The sequence below is a fragment of the Macaca thibetana genome, chromosome 2 (assembly GCF_024542745.1).
Source record: "Macaca thibetana thibetana isolate TM-01 chromosome 2, ASM2454274v1, whole genome shotgun sequence".
In the NCBI taxonomy this organism is placed as follows: Eukaryota; Metazoa; Chordata; class Mammalia; order Primates; family Cercopithecidae; genus Macaca; species Macaca thibetana.
The window spans coordinates 8384291-8406796 of record NC_065579.1 but is presented as its reverse complement, the minus strand read 5'-3'; the positions used below and the strand labels follow the sequence as shown (position 1 = coordinate 8406796).

The following is a 22506-nucleotide window of genomic DNA, read 5'->3' as shown; positions in this document are numbered from 1 at the left end:
ATGTTTTCCTGGATGCCAGCTTGTGTTGGAAGGGAGCCAGGAAAATGCATTTTTATGTTTCACAAGTGATTCTGATGTTCATTTCTGTTACTACAGCCTTATCCCATTTCTTCCTCATAAAAATCTTGAGAAGTCTCAGTAATTTTAAAAGAAGATAAATTGGAAGAACAAAAATAGTTTTTCAGGCACTCTATTCTGTCTATACTATGATCATGAAGGTATAAGGAGTGCGTTTCTGTATTCAATTGATTTGAATAGATGAAATCCTAAGCCTTCATTGTTTTCTTTTCTCTGGTTCCTCTCTGCAGTCTCCTTTCAGCCTGCTTCAGGAATGAGCTTGTGGAACCCCGGAGAGAAACTCCAAAACAATCCGACGTCTTCTTTAGACATTCCAACCCCCCAAACCGATCAGTGTACCCATAGAGCCCTATCTCTATATTTTAAGTGTGTGTGTTGTATTTCCATGTGTATATGTGAGCGCGCGCGCGTGTGTGTGTGTGTGTGTGTGTGTGTGTATCTAGCCCTATAAACACGACTTGAAGACACTTTGGCTCAGAGACCCAACTGCTCAAAGGCACAAAGCCACTAGTGAGAGAATCTTTTGAAGGGACTCAAAACTTTACAAGAAAGGATGTTTTCTGCAGATTTCGTATCCTTAGACCTGCCGCTGGTGGGCGAGGAAGCACTGTGTTTGTCTGTGAGCTTTCTGTTGTTTCCTGGGAGGCAGGGGTGGAGTGGGGAAAGGGGCATTAACAAGTTTATTGGAACCCTTTTCTGTTTTCTTCTTTTGTTTTTCTAAAATTCATAGGGAAGCTTTTGAGCAGGTCTCAAACTTAAGATGTCTTTTTAAGAAAAGGAGAAAAAGTTGTTACCGTCTGTGCATAAGTAAGTTGCAGGTGACTGAGAGACTCAGTCAGACCCTTTTAATGCTGGTCATGTAATAATTTTGCAAGTAGTAAGAAACGAAGGTGTCAGGTGCACTGCTGGGCAGTGAGGTGTGCTTTACCAAAAGTAATCAACTTTGTGGGTGGAGAGTTCTTCTTTGTGAGAACTTTCATTATTTGTATCCTCCCCTCCTGTGTAGGTAGAACATTTCTTAATGCTGTGTACCTGCCTCTGCCACTGTATGTTGGCATCTGATACGCTAAAGTTTTTCTCATACATGAAACCCTGGAAGACCTACTACCAAAACTGTTGTTTGGCCCCCATAGCAGGTGAACTCATTTTGTGCTTTTAATAGAAAGACAAATCCACCCCAGTAATATGGCCCTTACGTAGTTGTTTACCATTATTCAAAGCTTAAAATAGATTAAAGTCCTCTCACAAAATCTGTGATTAATTTGCTTAATTAGAGCTTCTGTCCCTCAAGCCTATCTACCATAAAGCCAGCCATATCACTGATACTGTTCAATGCATTTAGCCAGGAGACTTATGTTTTGAGTAAATGAGATCCAAGCAGACGTGTGTTAAAATCAGTACTCCTGGACTGGAAATTAAAGATTGAAAGGGTAGACCACTTTTTTGTTTTTATTCAGAGTTTAGAGAATCTCTGTTTCTTTCCATTTTAAAAACATATTTTAAGATAATAGCATAAAGACTTTAAAATTTTTCCTCCCCTCCAACTTCCCACACCCAGTCACCAGCTCTGTATTTTCTGTCACCAAGACAATGATTTCTTGTTATTGAGGCTGTTGCTTTTGTGGATGTGTGATTTTAATTTTCAATAAACTTTTGCATCTTGGTTTATCTTGCAGTTTTTTTGTTTCTGTCTCTCTCACTTTTTTCCTGTTAAATACTAGAATATTCTCATGTAAGTGCTTGAAGTAGCACGTGTAGGTCTAAGGAAGAATAATAATAATAGAATCGTTACTTTGTTCCTGTGTACGTTTCTTCTGTCAGTATTCGGTGTTTTTATTTAAGATACTCTATATCTCCCAGCACTTTGGGAGGCCGAGACGGGCGGATCACAAGGTCAGGAGATCGAGACCACGGTGAAACCCCGTCTCTACTAAAAATACAAAAAATTAGCCGGGCACGGTGGCGGGCGCCTGTAGTCCCAGCTACTCGGGAGGCTGAGGCAGGAGAATGGCGTAAACCCAGGAGGCGGAGCTTGCAGTGAGCCGAGATCGCGCCACTGCACTCCAGCCTGGGCGACAGAGCGAGACTCCGTCTCAAAAAACAAAACAAAACAAAACAAAAAAAGATACTCTATATCAAGGTCACCAATCATAACAATGAACTAAAATGCCTAAACTAACTGAAAAAATACTTTAGCCCTATGAGTTTTAAAGTTTGTCATAGGAAGCCAGGCACCATAGAATCATTTATTGACACTCCTGACAAACTTCCAGTTGTATGTTAATTTGCTAAATTTTCTAAAATGAATTACAATCAAATCCAAATATTTTAAATAACATGGTTTCTGTGACATAGACATTAGCAAATATTTGGCCAGAAACCAACAGTGGAACCTATGTCCAGTGTTTTTTATTTTATTTTTTTTTAGTTACAATTTGTTTTGAGCCTTGAATAATTGCTTTTAAAAGCTTCATAAGAAGTTCTAACCAAAAAAAAAAACTAGTATTTTAGATAAATATTTCAGAAAAAAATACCTTTATATTTGTACATTAGTACTAATGTACTAATAAAAGTACATTAGTAAAACCAGATGCTCCTGTTATATTTGCAAAGTGTTTTTCAATTGGTCTAATAACTTTGATTCACAGAGCCCTTAAAGGATTGGTGAGTACATTTCGTTTTTTGATATTTGCTTTTTCTTTCAGAAGGGTTTTTCTTTTCTTTTGGCCTATTTTTAAGTAAGTTTTTGATGTGTTTATAATGACTTGTATATAAATGCACATATTTGAAATGATGGAAAATATTAGAAAATTACAGTTTTCCCTTCTAGAGAATAAATGCTGCACTGTCTTTAGAAGCGAGATAACTCAGCTAGAGAGAAAAGTCACAGGCAGGTATTACTGGCTAAAATTGAGAGAAGATACGATTCTTTTTCTGATGATAGTCCATGTTGCCCCCAATGCTTTTTTTTTTTTTCTTTTCTGATCTTTCTCATAACAAGGATGCTCTGCTCTGCCTTCAGTATCCCTTTCCGCTCCCAAATTCTTTACTCCAGAAATGGTTTGTTGAAATGATTTAGCCTAAGCTATCACTAAATCCTACTAGAATGTTGCTTTTTAATTAGCGATGGAAGATTTTGGCCAAAAGAAGGAATCCAGTGGAATTCTAGGCATCTCGGTGGTAGATAATGTAACTTGTGTCTTTGCAGGAATTTTTATATTCTACCACATAGATAGTCGCAAGGGTTGGAACCAGAAAACCTGACTTTAAGTCCTGTTTGTCCTAAAACCACTTCTCGCTTTTCAATTTTGAATTTTATCCTTCAGAAACTGTACAGAAGCTTATATTGTTAAAGTTAAGAACTGGGACTTGGCTTCAATGGGATTTTTCTTCGAAACTAGAAATATGTGAAATATTATTTTCTACATCTCTGTTACACCGAATTCTTAGAAAAATCTAGTGAGGCTGTAGAGAAAACAACCTGAGGTGTACACCTTATGATTTTTTTCTGCAGAAAGCTGGATTCTTACTCTTTTGGGTTTTTTGGGTTTTGAATAGGGGAGGAGAGTGTAGGCAATAAAACCAGAATGGTACAGGTCCTGTTGTTATTTTGAACACATTTTCCTTCTCTTTAGTTTCTCCAGAAATTTTTGGAATATTTCACCTAAGAACTGTTATATTAAATTTGTATTTAAAAAAAAAAAAAAAAAAAAGGTTGTTCTTCCAGGCTTTCAAATTGGCTGTGAGTTTATTCAGCCGTGCTTCCTTTTTCACAGTATGTAGAAGTTATCAGAATGCTTCTTTTAGTTCAGTCATTGTGAAATTAATAATAGACAGAGTACCTTGCTCCCCTTCCTTGTGGCTTTAAAACTCACTTTTACATTAAAGGGAAGGCATTCCGAATTTCTGACCTTTCCTGACTGTTAACCCCATTCAACTGTTCACCCTCATTTCTGGATATGTTCAATTAAGAATCCAACTTACCTCTGGCCACTTCCTCCTATTAATTCTTACATCGTTAACTTCTATCCCATGGGCCACACATCAGAGTGTGAAATATTCGGGGCTGGAGGGAAACAGTCAAAGATGCTGATGTTTCCTGAGCGCCTACAAATCATTGGACCCTGTCCAGGGCTGTTACGTGATCTCAGTCTTAATAGAAATCTTCTAGAGTAGGTATAATGTCTGGGCTACAGTTTAAGAAAATGGGACTCAAGAGACTTATACAACATCCTGCATCACTTAGTTTGTGTTAGATCCAGAAGGCGACCCAGATGTTTTGATTGACTTAAAATCTATGTTCCTTCTTTCTTCATCTGTGGTTTCTGACCTACCCTCCTCAATTAGTGGCTTATGATGAAAAATGGTAAATGAACTGATAAGATAGTCAAAAATAGTAACCACAAGCTAAAGAAAGCAGGAGGTTGTATAACAGGAATTGTAAGAAGGAATTTACTCTGAGTGTCCAGAAAAAAATGCAAAACTTTTAAATGTATTTTTATTTTTCCAATTGCGGATATTAATGATTCAAGCCCTGCTATTAACTCTTGCTGTACATTTGACTGGTTTGAGGAGGGACAGATAGAGAGATCTCCTTAGGTTACAGAGGACCAACTGCATCAGGAATATGGGCTGCCTGGAATCTTAGGTACTTTTCAGTGAGCAAAGAGAATTGAAGAAACATCAGCTGGCAGAGAGTCTCCTTACTGCCTTGCCCCATGCTTTGCTATACTCTGATGTGGACTAATGGATGATCCTAAGTATAGCCATGTGTGCTGACTCTTTGGAAATGCTCCCCCACAGGGACAGAGTGGATTCAGAAGTGCTTGGTAGTAGCTGGAGTTACCTCCTTTGCCCCTGTTCCATCTTGGTCTCCTACATTTCTCTTACTACTTCATCTATTTCTTGTCCCTATAACCTAGAAAAAACAATAGGTGCCAGGAGACCTGGTTCTGTCCTCAATGCATCCATTTAGCAACATGTGACCTTGGGCGTATGTTTTTTCTTAGAACCTTATATTTACCCATATGTATATTTGGAATAGTAATTTCTGTCCATCTCTGCCCTGCTGTACCATCACCTGCTCCACAAGGATGGTGTGACAATCATTCAGAAACTGTTTTATAGTTGGGAGGATTTATTGTATCAGCACCAGCATATATACACAATGTGGATCTATAATTGTGAGTATTTGATAAGGGCTAAAGAGAAAAGTCAATACCCTCCTACCTTAAAGGCAGTGATTGTAAAATACACCTGAATTGTTGATTGTACATTAATTGACATGATAACTTATACACATTAAAATAGAGCATGTTGTTTGCATTCATCTAGCTGTGGCTCTTCATTGGCATGGAATGGAGCCTTCCTTATTTCATGTAATTATGGAGAATGCAGAGTGGCAGCTTCGAAAGCCAGCTTCGAGGGCCATTTTTAAAATGATGTTTTCAAATATGCCATATGTGCTTGAAACCTGGATCCATTTACAGAACCTCTAAAATTTGAATTATACATACATTTGCAGCTAAAACTCAAAGAAAAAATTTATCTCCCCTCTAATGTAAATAAGGCTGTGACAGGGAAAAGGTAAACAGGAACAACATAACTCATTTTGTTTGAGAATTTTTAAAGGGGAGTTTTCCCATAACAGACTAGAAACTTGCTTAAAGTCCAGTCTTCATTCTGTGGTCACAATAATTCAATGTAGAGGCTGCATAGTCTGTACATTTCTTCCTCATCTTCTCTTTTTCAGTTCTCATCATAGCCGTATAAGGTAGGATGGATTATTACATCCATTGCCTCCACTACTCTATGAGTGTCTCAAAGATGGGGACCGTGTCTTAAGTTCTATTAACTCAAACATCCGACTCCTGCAGCAAGTGTAAATGTATATGGTTGCTATAGTTTTCTTGTGAGAAAACAAAAGCCAGGATGTTAAGGTGCTCACATGGGCATCTAAAGTATCCTAATATATGATGGAGGAAGGCTTCAGCTCTGACTTTGTGACTCTCATTGTAGTACACATCACTAGTTTTTATATTAAGATAAAACATCAGGAATGACAGTTGAGTTGAGAATATTATCTGTAAGATATAATGTGACAAACCAGTTCTAGTAACTTTCCAAATTCAAGGTCACGCTGAATGGAAAACTATTGGGTTTTTATCTTGCTTTGTTTTTTTTTTGTTTGTTTGTTTGTTTGTTTTCATTTCTTCCAGGAGACTTATGGAAAGTCAATAGAATAGTTATTTGGGCTTCAGCGTTCTCCTGTGTAGAAATGCTTTTGGCATTCCAGTAGGTTCTCTCATACATCATGAACATCTCTGTGGAAAATTCATGTTTCCAAGTAGGGGCCTCTGCACGACAGCAGGATGAGCTGCCAAATGCCCAGTTTGATTGGCTTCGTAGTCATTTTTTTCTGCTTATCCCAAATAGAATATGCAGAAAGCTACCAATGGAATGCCTTAGCTGCAGTTTGAGGGTGGGATATCCATGTTTTTCGTCAGCCTTTAAGTCTTTGCTCAATTCTTTTCCCTAACTGCTTTTCAAACTTATTTGAGTTGAAGGGGAAAAGAGGAGAAGGGAATGGAGAAAACAATTGAAGGGAAAAAAGGAGGCAATAATTTTCTCTCTCTCAAAGGAAATACTAAACCTCGCACTCTGCACATTCAGGAAAAATATGATTTGATGATAGCCTCGCAATCAGTTTCTCCCTATTCAGGAAACATTGTCACATGGAAACAAAATTAACTTCTTACCATTAATCCTAGAGGAATGTTTTCAAACGTTTGATTGCAAGCCATGTTTTAAACAGAGACCTGTTGAAAATCAACAGTCCCCACTCTTCAGTGTCCCGTGCTCACCGTCATTTCCACGTTTGTCTTCCTAGGACCTCAATACAGTCCCAGTCTTCATATGGTAACAGCTCCCCACCTCTGAACAAAATGAACAGCATGAACAAGCTGCCGTCTGTGAGCCAGCTTATCAACCCTCAGCAGCGCAACGCCCTCACCCCTACAACCATTCCTGATGGCATGGGGGCCAACAGTAAGAGCATCTCCTTTTAGCCGTGGCTGAAGGATGAACAGGCTAGCATAGGACAAGTCTCTGGGATAGGGAAAAGCATGTTCTTAAGCTCAATGAGAGGCACCGTGGGACAGATCAAATCAAAGTGGAGTGGCTTGGGTTTCTGACTGTGAACCTTTCACTTTTTAGGTTTGTCGTTCATTGCAAAATATACTACTGGTAGAGATAGAGAAGGATGTTTCTTCAGTAGGGATAAGGATTTCTGTGAAAAGAACAGTCTACTTCTTGCTATCCTGGATGGAGACTCACCGCCTGCAGCCTTTGAAATAGTCAAAAGAAAATGGATGCAACATGCATAAAGTAGCATGTTTCAGTGAACTTAAAATCTAGAGAAATAGGCCGAGTGCAGTGTCTCACGCCTGTAATCCCAGCACTTTGGGAGGCCAAGGCGGGTGGATCACTTGAGGTCAGGAGTTCGAGACCAGCCTGGCCAACATGGTGAAACCCTGTCTCTCTTAAAAATACAAAAATTAGCTGAGCCTAGTGGTGCATGCCTGTAATCCCAGCGACTCAGGAGGCTGAGGCACGAAAATCACTTGAACCCGGAAGGCAGAGGTTGCAGTGAGCTGAGATTACACTGCTGCACTCCAGCCTGGGTGACAGAGTGAGACTTGATCTCAAAAAAATAATAAGAAGAAATCTAGAAAAGTAGATTATAGTCTGGACTCTATGAAAAAAACACCTCTAATTACAAAGAAGTTACTTCTCTAATACTTCATTTTCTATCCATAAAATTATCACTTTATATACTTAACATTTTATGTCTGTTTCTCTATAATCCTGGCCTTTTAAACTCACCTATTCTATCCCAGACACAGTCAGTAAGGAATTGACCTACAAAGCAGCCTGCCTTTTATTTCTTCTCACACACATTCCTCATATCAGCTAAGTACAAATGAAAAAGACACTGTAAGAATTGGGCCTCCAAGTGGATGCTGACTGGCATGTAGCTTTACTATAAATAGAGTTATCTTCTCCACTAGGACTAAATCTAGCAAAGTGGATACACAAACTTGAAGGGAAAAAAAGTGGTGTTAAAAATGCAAAAGATTGTATAACACCCTTGGGGATACTGAAGACTGAACATTGCATGGCTATCATATAGTCCCTACTACCTAAAAAACAGTACCCTCAAGCTTGTCTTTTGAAATCCTAATTATTTTGATCAAACCTCTAAACATGCATTTCAGTGTTGTCTCTTCTAAAGAAATCAGGGGAGGCTAGGATTATGACTTTCTGTGGTCTAGTGGCACACAGTCATTGTTTTGATTTTTTATTTTTGTTTCAGACAGAGTTTCGCTCTTGTTGCCCAGGCTGGAGTGCAATGGTGCGATCTTGGCTCACTGTAATCTCTGCCTCCCAGGTTCAAGCCATTCTCCTGCCTCAGCCTCCCGAGTCGCTGGGATTACAGGCGTGCACCACCACGCCTGGTTAATTTTTTGTATTTTTAGTAGAGACGGGGTTTCACTATGTTGGCCAGGCTGGTGGTGAACTCCTGACCTCAGGTGATCCACCCACCTCGGCCTCCCAGAGTGCTGGGATTACAGGCGTGAGCCACTGCACCTGGCCACACATTCATATTTTAATGAGATAGAGGTGTGTGTGTTTGGAATGGTTGCCTGTTATGGCAAACATAGACTTTAGAGTGAGATCACTCACTAATGACAAATGCATCATAAGGCTTAAAACCTGACCCCATGACAGGTCTACTTTGACATAAAAAGAATAGAAACCACTTATTTTCAACTTTATTTTACTTCTTGTGACATCTTAGAGTCCTCAAGTTCCTTCTTGGGATGACAAAATTGTGATAATAGTGATGATGGTTCACATTTGTATAACTTACAGTTTGCCTACTTGTTTCTTATTTGTACTTCACAATTATTCCGGAAGGGAAACAGACTGAGATGTGATCGAGTATGCTCTTTAGTTAGTGGCAAAGACCTTTTCTAGGCATACTGCTACTCACTAAAGTAGAAACAAATTGCATTAATCTTTTAGTAAATTATTTTGTTCTTTTTGACATGAAGGCAAAATTCATTTCATAAATATTGATATTAAGCTTTTTTTCTCTATCAGTGAATGTTTACACTTCATGGTTTAGTAAAATATCAGCAAGTATTGGTGGTGTTCCTGTATACAACCCTGAAAATGGACCATAAGTAATAGAATATTTAATTGTATCCTCATTTATTAGGCACATGAGTCCTTCTAAATATTGAAGTCAGTCTTCCTATTCCCAAATAAATATTCCAAGGGTCACTCTTTCATTCACAGATTTGTGCATTTATCCGTTTAACCTAAATTTACTGAGCACCTACTCTGTGCCAGGCACTGTGCTAGGGACTGCCTGTAAGATCTAATCTCTCTGCTTGCACAGGTTAGTGAGGGAGACAGAAGTATAACCCTTGAAGGCAAACACAAGGAAGAATATGTTAACATTAAGAGCAATTAGCAACTACAGAATTAGAAGTAGAGAAAGGGGAGGAAAGAGATTGTTCTAGGACAAGGTACAAAAGTCAAGAGGTGCCTAATTAGTTTGGAGTCTGACCGTTCTGTTTGACTAGATGTAGGCTGCTTGAAGGGGTGTAGTGAGAGAGAAGATTAAAAAGGAAGGCTGGTAGTTTAGGCCCTTGATAAAATTTAAGCAGACAAGATGGACCACGGGGATGCTGGTGCATGATGATGGCAGTAACCCTTTCTGTTCCTCCTGCTTCTGTTCAGTTCCCATGATGGGCACCCACATGCCAATGGCTGGAGACATGAACGGACTCAGCCCCACCCAGGCACTCCCTCCCCCACTCTCCATGCCGTCCACCTCCCACTGCACCCCCCCACCTCCATATCCCACAGATTGCAGCATCGTCAGGTGAGTCCACGGCATGTGCCTCTGGGGGCCTGTCCTAAGCATCCCGGGATGGTGGAGGGCGGATACTGTTATAGTCCATTAAACCGTTGGAAGGAAAGACAGCAGTCCTATGGTTGGAGTTCAGTCACTATTATCTCTGATCTGTGGAGTGGTCAGCAATGTTTTATCAAGGAAAACTATAATCAGCATGGAAACAAGAGAAAATGTGTGTTTATAGGCATATTGTTTTCATGTCTGTTTCCCTCGCCTTCACTTACTCCCTTCCTCCTCTCTCACATTTTTACATTATCAGTTGCGGCCCTCAAGTTGGTGCTCAGGGCTGGGTTTCCAAAAGGGCAATAAACTTGCTATCTTGCTCCTTTTCCTCTCTCTAATCCTCATAGCTCTCAGCCACCATGGGACCATTATTTTGGAGTTGGATGTCCATAAAAAGTTTTAATGCTATCCAAAATGACAGGGACTTTCAAAAACTGATGGCCTTTACTACTTTGCCTATGAGAAATGGGCACACTCCAGCAAAGGGGGAGTTCAGATAGGTAGAATAAAGAAATGCATGAAGTCTGAAAGATTTGATTCCCACAGAGGCAAGAGTAGGTTCCCAGATTTCTTGCCCAGTGCGTATGTTCTTCTTCTGCTTCATGTGCAGAATGATTGTTTCATTTGGCTACTGGAACAATTTGTGTTGATTTTCCTGCATGTCAATCACAGGGATGGCAAAGTGCATGGCCTATTCCACCCAGGGTCTGTTCCATGATGATGGTGGCATCATCATCAGTCTAAGACCAGCACCAAAAGTAAGGGGATCTGTATCCTGAGGAGGAAATAAATCAAAAGGCATGATCATGGAGTAGAGGCCTACAATTTTTTTCTTAACCACATGAACCATTCTCACAAAGCCCAGATACAAAACAAATAAAGTAGAGATGTTATTTTTGAAGTGAAGAGCCAAGCAGCAAGAAAGTTAGGAACCTGAACACTGGACTTCCCTTTCACCCTTTGCAATGGTTTCTAGGACACTTACACGGAACCCTAGAATTCCACAGATCACCATATGATAATCACTGATCTGCAGGAATCCTTATAGTCGATTTTAATTTCTATAGACCTAAACTTCATGTCATCAATAATCTCCAAACCTCAGACTTAAGGCCCACATATATATTATCCACTCCTAATCTCTTATGTAGGGCATCCAAGGGCAAAATGTTGGGTTTTCCCTTATCTCGCCAATGCAGTTGGGGTGAACTTTCTTTTTCTGTTTCCTCCTTCCTCTTCCCTCCTCCCTCTGCAGTTTCTTAGCGAGGTTGGGCTGTTCATCATGTCTGGACTATTTCACGACCCAGGGGCTGACCACCATCTATCAGATTGAGCATTACTCCATGGATGTAAGTAACTGTTAGACTTTTCTCAAATTTTATTTCTTCATTTCTTTCCTCTGATGACAACTGCCTCGTAGTTCAATCCCTGATAGTTTAAAAATTTGTTTTTGTCATGCCCCCAATTATCCATTTTGATGGAACCCATAACTATGTTAGAAAGATTCCCAGGCCTCAACCTGTACATATTAGAAACTTAGCAATCAATCTTCTTTAGCTTGTCTGATCAGTCAACAATTGTCTATTGCACCGATACTATTAGCAAGATGGGAAAGAGGAGCTATTCCCACAATCAAAAAAATTATAATTTCTAAAGAATTAACAAAAATTCTCGAGTGTTCTCATTAATTTGTATAAGTTCCCAGAAAGGACAGCAGGACACCGGTGGTGCTATTCTCTTAAAAACATGGAGAGATGACACAATAGTCATTTGCCATGACTATGTAAGACAAAACTAGGAGTAGAACACAAAGGTGTAACTTACAGTCTTTAACTTTATTAACTGGCCTTTTCTGCCTTTCTTTAAATTAGTACCTTAAGGGAGATTCAGCTGTTCCTCTCAATTAAAACTATATGTTCCTTTACTAATTTTCAATTTTATAATAGTGCCCAGCCATTTCTAATCATTGGGCATGATCAATGGCCATGGGGTCAAATCCCAATCACCCTTTTTAGTAGCAATGAGAACTTGGGGTTATCACTTTGCTTCTCTGGGCCTCAGTTAATAAAATATTGGATTCAAATTACTCCTTTCTGGCTTTGATATCCTTTGATTTGTCTTTGAAACAAGCTGGGCGAGAGGGACTTTTTCTTGCTTCCTGCTCCACTTTTCGAACTACTGCTCACACGGGAGCTAGTGTTGCTCTGGTTTATGGCAATCTGATTTGTCTCTTAGGCCGCGCTCTTCATGTTGCTCTCTTTGGGGTTCACTAGCCTCTCTTCTAGCTTCCAGAGGGTACTTTGGACTGGTGGAAGAAGACAGTCTCTGCCTCTGCTGCTACTTCTATGTTGGGGCCTCTTTTTTCCCCCTCCTTGAGCACCGATGCTAGAGATGCCCCTGCAGCGTGAGAATGCCCCCCACCATGAGGTGACATGTACATAGTGTACTGCCCCATGCCCCCCCCCTTCACCCCATAAATCACTCCTGGTTGCTGCTCCCTGATAGAATCAGTTATAAGTGAAAACTGCAGGGAAAGCTTGAAGAGTAGGTTCCAATATGATTCTGAGAACTTTACAACTACTTCCATCCACTGAAGAGAACAGAGTTGCCCTGTATTTGAGAGAGCCTCCTGTAGTAGATTCGTACACTTTGGAACAGGGAATCTTCCTCTTCCCTATATTTTTAAAGTTGTACTTTCCTCTTGCTCACTTATTTCCACTGGGGAATATGTCAGGATGCTCCCTTGATCATTAGGATCTGCAGATGCCCTCTATAAGTTCATTTCTGCTGATGTCGACTAAGTCCTATGCCAGTCTGTGGGCCACAGCTTTCTCACCTGTCAGTCCTTAGTTAAAATCTATCCAGGGCATCATGAAAATTAACAGAGTCTAATTTACAAAGAGCTTTGCATTTACTGAGAGCCTCAAAAGTAGGAACAATCCAAGAAACATAAAAAGCTATGCTTGTTTAGGCCAGGCGTGGCGGCTCACACCTGTAATCCCAGCACTTTGGGAGGCCGAGGCAGGCAGATCATGAGGTCAGGAGATCAAGACCATCCTGGCTAACACGGTGAAATCCTGTCTCTACTAAAAATACAAAAAAATTAGCTGGGTGTGGTAGTGCATGTCTGTAGTCCCAGCTACTCAGGAGGCTGAGGCAGGAAAATGACGTGAACCTGGGAGGTGGAGCTTGCAGTGAGCCGAGATCGCACCACTACACTCCAGCCTGTGTGAAAGTGCGAGACTCCATCTTAAAAATAAAAAATAAAAAAATACTATGCTTATTTATTTGTGATTGACCTTCTTTATAAGGTATTCTTCTGCTACAGTAAGAGATTAGGAATACCTCTAATGGCCTGAAAATTCACACCATAGGAAAATATGACACCAAACTACAAATTTCCAAATTGAGAAATGTTGGGAAGCTGTGCAATTTTCTCCTCCTCACCTCAGCTTCTTCCTGCATATTTCTAGAAAGAGACACCCTTTTCTCAGCTTTTCTCTTAGAGCCAGTCTAAGTTATTGGGCATCATCACTTCCTGGAAAAGGAATGTGACCTAAATTTGGGGAATTTCATTAGTGTCCCCATAACAAGCAAAAATGAGGTACCAATACAACATAATAATAACACAAATGGCTAGTATTTATATAGTAGAGTATGTTGTATTTTTTAAAATATTTTCATAACTGTATTTACCTATGAGTCTATAGCATCTTTTGCCCTATAAAACAATTGTATCTCATTTTACCGATGAAGAAACTGAGGCTGCTAGAGAATAAGTGACTTGCTAAAGTTCTATAGCCAGTCAGTGACAATCAAAACCTCTGCCATGGTTTTCTCACTCCAAGCACAATGTGCTATTTACCTACCATTCTGCCCCGTGAAAATATGAGCTATCACTGAAACAGTCTAAAAAAGAGCTAATGCAGATAAATGTAAGCGAAATCACCACAGTTAGTTAAGGTTGACCCTATTTGTAATGACTTCTGCACCCATTCACAGAACATAGACACAATGGCTCTGCATTTTGAGACCTTGCTTTATTCAAACACCAAAAGACCTTTTAGATAAAAGGGCCGTTTCAGGTTCTGAGGATGCCCTAAGTCCCTAATTTTTTCACTTAGTTATGTGACTTTAAACTTGTCAACCTCTCTGGCCTTCAGTTATTCTATCTATAAAACAGGTCTAATAATGTTTACTACTAATCTGAGGATTAAATGATATCATGAATATAAAATAATTCAGTGCGTGGCACATAGAAAGTACTCAATCTTTTCTTCTTATCTCCTCAACCACGTGGTGGTGACATTCCTTTAATACCTTTCTTCTAGTGACTAGCCAGGTAAATTCAAGCATCAGTAGGTACCTCACGTTTCTATTTGGGATTTTTGCCCTCTTATCTAGCTATTATCCCAATTTTACCAATGAAGAAACTGAGGCCAGTAGAGACTAAGTGAAGTGTTATACACAGGCAGGAATGGCACCTCAATGGCTGTGCCTTTGTGCTTAGTTACATAGAGTTGAAGACTCAGAGAACTAATTTTATTTTCTAATTTGTGGATCAATAGATTCAGATCAATTAAACCAGAGCATCAGGGAATGACAGCATGTTATGGACTAAACGTCAGTTTTTCTCGTTTTCATTCTCCATGACACCTTCCCCTATTGCACAGGATTTGGCAAGTCTAAAAATCCCTGAGCAATTTCGACACGCAATCTGGAAGGGCATCCTGGACCACCGGCAGCTCCACGAATTCTCCTCACCTTCTCATCTCCTGCGGACCCCAAGCAGTGCCTCTACAGTCAGTGTTGGCTCCAGTGAGACCCGGGGTGAACGCGTTATTGACGCCGTGCGATTCACTCTCCGCCAGACCATCTCTTTCCCACCCCGAGATGAGTGGAATGACTTCAACTTTGACATGGATGCTCGCCGCAATAAGCAACAGCGCATCAAAGAGGAGGGGGAGTGAGCCTCACCACGTGAGCTCTTCCTAACCCTCTCCTAACTGCCCGCCCCCTACGAGGCACTCCTGCTTAATCTCCAAAGCCTTCTCCTTAGCTCCTCCCCTTCCTCTTCTGTCTGATTTCTTAGGGGAAGGAGAAGTAAGAGGCTACCTCTTACCTAACATCTGACCTGGCATCTAATTCTGATTCTGGCTTTAAGCCTTCAAAACTATAGCTTGCAGAACTGTAGCTGCCATGGCTAGGTAGAAGTGAGCAAAAAAGAGTTGGTTGTCTCCTTAAGCTGCAGAGATTTCTCATTGACTTTTATAAAGCATGTTCAGCCTTATAGTCTAAGACTATATATATAAATATATAAATATACAGTATAGATTTCTGGGTGGGGGGCATTGAGTGTTGTTTAAAACGTAATTTAAATGAAAGAAAATTGAGATGCACTTATTGACCATTTTTTAATTTACTTGTTTTGGATGGTTTGTCTATACCCCTTCTCTTAAGGGGTATGATGTATGGCGATAGGTATCTGGAGCTTAATGCTACATGTGAGTGACAATGATGTACAGATCCTTTCAGTTCTTTGGATCCTAAATACATGCCACATCAAACCTTTGAGTAGATCCATTTCCATGGCTTATTATGTAGGTAAGACTGTAGATATGTATTCTTTTCTCAGTGTTGGTATATTTTATATTACTGACATTTCCTCTAGTGATGATGGTTCAAGTTGGGGTGATTTAATCCAGTTATAAGTAAAAGTTTATGTTCAAACATCCTCTTTAGTTTTTGGTTGGGAATGAGGAAAATTCTTAAAAGGCCCATGGCAGCCAGTTCAAAAACACCTGATGTCATGTATTTGAGCGTATCAGTAACCCCCTTAAATTTAATACCAGATACCTTATCTTACAATATTGATTGGGAAAACATTTGCTGCCATTACAGAGGTATTAAAACTAAATTTCACTACTAGATTGACTAACTCAAATACACGTTTGCTACTCTTGTAAGAATTCAGATTGATTTGATTGGGACAAGTGCCATCTAACTAGTTCTAACAGTGAAGTTTTACTGTCTATTAATATTCAGGGTAAATAGGAATCATTCAGAAATGTTGAGTCTGTACTAAACAATAAGATATCTCAATGAACCGTAAATTCAACTTTGTAAAAATCTTTTGAAGCATAGATAATATTGCTTGGTAAGTGTTTCTTTTAAAGACCCTCCTATTCCATAAAACTCTGCATGTAGAGGCTTGTTCACCTTTCTATCTTTAAGGTTTACAATAGGAATGGTGATTTGAAAAATATAAAATTATGAGATTGGTTTTCCTGTGGCATAAATTGCATCACTGTATTATTCTTTTTTAACCAGTAAGAGTTTCAGTTTGTTGGAAAGTAACTGTGAGAACCCAGTTTCCCGTCCATCTCCCTTAGGGGCTACCCATAGACATAAAAAGGTCCCCACAGAGCAAGGGATAAGTCTTTCATGGCTACTGTTGCTTAAACCACTTAAACAAAGAGTTGGCTTGAAACTTTGGGAAAACGTGTAAATGACAATATTCCTCGTAGATCTTTCAGAAAGATAAGACATTTTTTGCATGCATGCAAATGAGCTCTGAAATCTTCCCATGCATTCTGGTCAAGGGCTGTCATTGCACATAGGCTTCCATTTTAATTTTAAAGTGCAAAAGGGCTAATATGGCTCTAAAATGTAATGTATGGGCTGCCTCTGAAAAGTGTATATATATTTCATGTGAAATTGCATACTTTGTATTTTGATTATATTTTTTTTTTCTTCTTGGGATAGTGGGATTTCCAGAACCACACTTGAAACCTTTTTTTATTGTTTTTGTATTTTCATGAAAATACCATTTAGTAAGAATACCACATCAAATAAATAATGCTACAATTTTAAGAGGGGAGGGAAGGGAAAGTTCTGTTTTGTTTTTTTTATTTTTTTAAAAATTTTGTATGTTAAAGAGATTGAGTCCTTGATTTCAAAGTTTTGTTGTACTTAAATGGTAATAAGCACTGTTAACTTCTGGAACGAGCAGGCAGCTTTGCAAACCCATTAAGGGGAAGAATGAAAGCTGTTCCTTGGTCCTAGAAGGACAAACTGCTTCCTTACTTTACTGACGGTTTGAATAAACCTAGGACTTCCGAGCTATTTCAGTACTATTCAGGTGACACTAGGGGCTTGCAAATTCCTGTACTATGTCTCTTGGATTTGGCACTAGCCAAAGCTAGGCATCCTTACTGGCTTACCTCCTCATGGCAACCTACTCTCCTTGAGTGTATGAGTAGCCAGGGAAAGGGGTAAAAGAATATTAAGCACAGAAACCACTAGAAGTGGGCTTAATGGAGTTCTCGTGGCCTCAGCTCAATGCAGTTAGCTGAAGAATTGAAAAGTTTTTTTGTTTGGAGATGTTTATAAACAAAAATAGAAAGCAGAGTTTTCATTAAATCCTTTTACCTTTTTTTTTCTTGGTATTTCCCTAAAATACAGTATGTGGGATATTGAATGTTAAAGGGATATTTTTTCTATTATTTTTATAATTGTACAAAATGAAGCAAATGTTAAAAGTTTTATATGCTTTATTAATGTTTTCGAGAGGTATTATACACGTGATACATTTTTTAAGCTTCAGTTGCTTGTCTTTTGGTATTTTCTGTTATGAGCTTTTGGGGAGCCAGAAGCCAGTCTACAGTCTCTTTTTGTTTTGCCAGGACATGCAATAAAATCAGAAAATAAATAAAAACTCATTAAGAAACTGTGTGTGTGTCTATCTGTGTCTGTTTGCCTATCTGTCCATTCTTCCATCCTTTGGCCTTACTTATGTTATCGAGGAAGAAGAGATACCGAGAGAAACATTGCAGAGGTTCAAATGTTGATGTTTCTCATCTGAGAACAAATAATCATTCTTTTCTCATTTTAGCCAACCTACAAAATAGGAAAGACCAGAATGGCATTTTCATTTGGTGAATGAGACATTCAAAGTTTTAATACTTTATTTGATTGAGGTCAGAAAGAGTTTGCTTTAGAACAGGGACTAGACTTCAAATATTCCTAATGTCTAACTTAGTGACTTTCCAATGATACTCAGCAGTAACCTCATCAGTACTGTGGGAGTGGAAAGCAGATAAGCTTGTGGTATGTGGGAGCATGCTGCAGATGGTGGGTCCTGACTGGGCCATGTTCCCTTTTAAACTCATTGCTAAATATCACCCTTCAGTTATGTACATTGATTCAGCCCATACTATCTCTATCAAAATGGGTGAATTATTTTTATTAAATAAGAATGTATATTACTTTATGGGATAACATTGAATGGCATAAATACAATATAATGCCTTAGACTTATAAAAAAAAAACTTTCCAGAATAACAAAAATATATAGTAAAGATATCAATTTGTTTTTCTATTTATAGATATAATCACATTGTAAAGATATGTTCATATAGGCGAGCAGGTGCAGCTTAAAACTACCAAAAGATTCAATTCTTAGTCCTTGCAATCTAGGTGATAGAGTGCCAGAAATGAAACAGTTGATTCAATGATACCAGTATGAGGAATTTAAAAGAGCTATAAAAATGATTAATCATAGATCTATCATTTTGGCTCTTTTGACTAAATTTTTATTTTTATTTTTTCAGTAGTTCTATGTGTATGGCTTGGTAGTTCATGACTTTTATTTACTCTTAGAGGTCTTCTGGAGTAAAAGAAAAACCTACTTTAAAAAAATGCATTTTCTTAGAATTATTGGGTCTGTTAAACGCTCTTACAAATCCAAAATGCACTGTGGAAACTTGCTGATTTTTTTGTATGTGTGTCTTGAGACTTTATTTTAGCCATTCTAGAAATGGCTTTATTTTTATCAATCAATTCTAATGAGTAAGAAAAGAATAAAAACCAAGAAGAATGGTGGGATTGCCCAAAACTGTGCTGTCCAATATGGTAGTCACTGGCTACGTGTAATTATTGAGCACATGGATGGAGCTAGTCAATACTGAGATGTTCTGTATATGCAAAATACACATTAGACTTCGGGGACTTAGAATCAAAATAAAAATATAAATAACTCATTGATAATTGTTTACATTATATGTTGAAAATTAAATATTTTGGGTTAAATATACTGAAATTAATTTTACCCATTTATGTGCTTACTACAAAATTTAAAATTATGTAAATGGCTTTCATTGTAGTTCTATTGGGAATTGGCTAGAAACATGATGTAATAAGAAGCCTATAAGGATGATGAAATGAATTTACTATTTACTATTGTGTAATTATCCAGTTTTTTTGTTTTTGTTTTTGTTTTTTTAACTGGGTTGCTCATTAGTATTGCATCCTTTTTCAATAAACTGTAGAATAGGAGAAAATATCTTTGTAGTTAGGATTTTTCATTTTCTCCCCATAATGGTAAAGATACTAGAACTGATAGAGAAAAACATTTCAAAATTGTTACATCAGAATATGAATACAAAACACAATGGCACTCTAGACTCTGATGATGGTGAAATGGCTTGTGTAAATTAAATTTTAAACTGAATTTTCATGTAATGATATGCTAGATGAATTTTCTCAAGCACAAGGCTCAGTGGTCAAGGAATACAGTCTTAAAGATAAAAAGGGTATATGTTTAATCTAGATAGTTCTTCAATAGGAAGAATGTTACCATTTAAGGTTACACAACAATAATCTGACCATCCAGTTTTCTAAAAGGACATGTGATAGTAGTATTTTAGTTCTAATGATTCTTGTGCACCAAAATTTACCAGTATGCTTCACAAGTGGACGAATAAAGGCTGCTGTGTATCAAAGGTAATCGGAAGGAAACAGATGATGTAGAAACTTAACTCACTGGATTAATCATTCTAATTGATGTTTAAAAACTATTTGGCCGTTTTGGAGTGAAGAACATAGTCATCCTCTCTTCAACAAAGGCATGAGCCATCAAGGATTCAAAAAAATTGTTCAAGTATTTTATTTTGATGGTGTAAATACAAGATAAACAATCAGAAGTAATGATGTTAGAACTTATCAGAGGCATATTTGAAATCTATATAAGGTAGCTATGTCCCAAATTGCATGATAGTTCATGAGTAGTTAATTGCATTCAGAAGATATTTTCTATGTACATGTGCCACTGAAATCATTAAAATAACAAAATTTTAGATATACTATGTTTATATTAAAATTTCTTATAAAATTATTCTTCAATGTATATTCTGTATTTTATAAAATTACTAAAGTAAAAATATAAAGCATTAATGAGACCCAGAAGATATGGATAATGATGACTGAGATTTATTAGAATAGCTTATCTAATATCGTTATAGAATGCCAAAAACAATGTTCATTAAATACTCTTGAATTAACTAAAATTTGCATAGAATCTCTGAGATTCCAAGAACATATTTCTGCTTTTGGGTGCAGTTTCTAAATTATCTAAGAAGGTAGCCCAAGGACTTTCCTTGGTACACTATTTTGTATTCCTAGTAACAAAATAAAAGTATGGAATAAAGGTCTGCACATAGGTGGGTAGACATTGGAACCTTCCTAGATCCAGGAAAGATACCCTTAATCTTGAGTCAGGGCATCCACAGACTGGCAGAAGGGAGTGGTTGTTATCCGTTTTACCATTCTTTCTCTTTCAGAGATTACAATTCTCTTACTAGGTAAACTGGAACATAGGACACTATCAGCCTTGAATATGGATTTCCTAGCTTCCTCTTTGTACCCATAAAAACTTTGGTGTCCATTATCATTCTTCCAAATTTGATTTACACTATGCCTTTTCCCCTGGTGCTTCAGACTCATTCCAAAAAAAGTTAGGTAGATGTGTAGATTTCATGGAAAGATGAAGAGGCAGAGTGAAAAGAACACTTGACTGAGAGGATTCTGGTGACTTGGACCAGGTGCTTAATCTTCTGCATTTCAGTTTCAAATCTGCGAGATGAGAGGTCTGAACCCCTAACTTGTCAGTGTTTCAGTAATATCTTTTGGAAGACAGCTGAAGGATGGCATGAAAAAACTCTTCCAATACAGAAATGGGTTTAGAGTTTTGAGAAAAAATTCAGCAATCTCAAAGCTGTAATCTTCGTTAAATGCAGACCTAAAAGTGACGGGAATCTTGTTTCTTCTTTAGAAAGGTTTTTCATAGAGTACTAACCATATATATTTTTCTCAGATAAAAGTAGTTCACTAATTTAACTTGGTGGTTTTAGAGTCATGTTGGGTGTGTCTTTGAAATGTATGAGATTTGTAACTCCTCATACTAATCCTGACTCTGTCTATGTGCCAGGTGGGTGGCAAGTACTGGCAGGTGAGCTTCCCTTTGTGATTCTGATTAGAATTCAAGGCCTAGCACGCTGGAGAACCAACCTTTTGCAATTCAAGTAAAAGTCTCACACAGGACAAGGGACAAAAATTTTTTGCAGAGAGAGCTTGGCATCAGAAACACCAGGCAGAAAGTACAAATCCCATGAGTGCTTTAACTTCTCTGACATTTGCTCTGTCATTGGAAATGCTATTATTTTTCTGTAAAAGATATTATGGTGACTTTGAATATGGTTCAATATTCCTAAATTCTAGGTACTACCTTCTATAAGTTGCTCTGCTCTCCTACTTTTTTTTTTTTTTTTTTTTTTTTGAGATGGGGTCTCACTCTGTCACCCAGGCTGTAGTGCAGTGGCACCATCATAGCTCACTGCAACCTCAAACGCCTGGGCTCAAGCAATCCTCCTGCCTCAGCCTCTTCGGTAGCTGGGACTACAGGTGGATGCCACCACAACAGCCAATTTATTTTAGTTTTCGTAGAGATGGGGTCTCGCTATGTGGCCTAGGCTAGTCTGGAACTCCTGGTCTCAAGCAATCCTCTTGCCTCTGCCTCCCAAAATGCTGGGATTACATGTATGAGCCACTGCATCCAGCCCGCTCTTCTGTATTTTAGCTAAGCTTGCATCAGCAGTCTTCAATATTTCTCCAACTTATCAATACCTTCCTAATACGATTTTGTCTCACTAATGATTAAATGTTAGAGAAAGCACTTGAAAGCACTCACAATCCCTAAAGTACAGAAATGGTGGAATTTTAAAAGAGAATGAAAGGAGAGAGAACAAAAAGACCAACCCATTGTCAGATTCTGGACTGTGAAATGAATAGAGAAAATTCTGCTGTGTCATTTCATGGGGCCTCTTGCCAAATGCATTTTGGAAATGTTTAGAAAGTTTGTTCTAAAGAATTCTGGAATTACAGTGGCATCCAGGTACCAGCACATTTGGTATCTCAGAACAAATGCTGACATCCGTAAATATCCAATGGCAGTCATGAAATAATATTCTAGGAAACAGAACACTTTTGTGAACCTCACTCACTCAGAAGAAGCCCTAGGAAATATTCGCCTAACACCACCTGGTGTTCAAAATGGCTTTCAGGACACTGAGAAGTATGTATATATATACACACATATATGT

At 38.4% G+C, this 22506-nt stretch overlaps 1 protein-coding gene across 8 annotated transcripts in view; it reads left to right on the top strand.

Annotated features, from left to right (window-relative positions):
- The window catches only part of TP63 (tumor protein p63), a 265894-nt gene extending 248096 nt beyond the window's left edge, over positions 1-17798 (top strand). For 6 of the 8 annotated variants that reach the window (XM_050779259.1, XM_050779258.1, XM_050779257.1 and 3 more), the window contains 4 exons: positions 6968-7125; positions 9889-10033; positions 11325-11418; positions 14743-17798. In XM_050779259.1, coding sequence (XP_050635216.1) covers positions 6968-7125; positions 9889-10033; positions 11325-11418; positions 14743-15039 — 694 coding nt within the window. In that variant the 3' untranslated portion in view covers positions 15040-17798. Of the gene's footprint in view, positions 1-308; positions 1927-6967; positions 7126-9888; positions 10034-11324; positions 11419-14742 lie in introns of those variants that run through there. The other 2 variants (XM_050779264.1, XM_050779265.1) reach the window with 1 other exon arrangement.
- The last annotated feature ends 4708 nt before the right edge of the window (positions 17799-22506 follow it).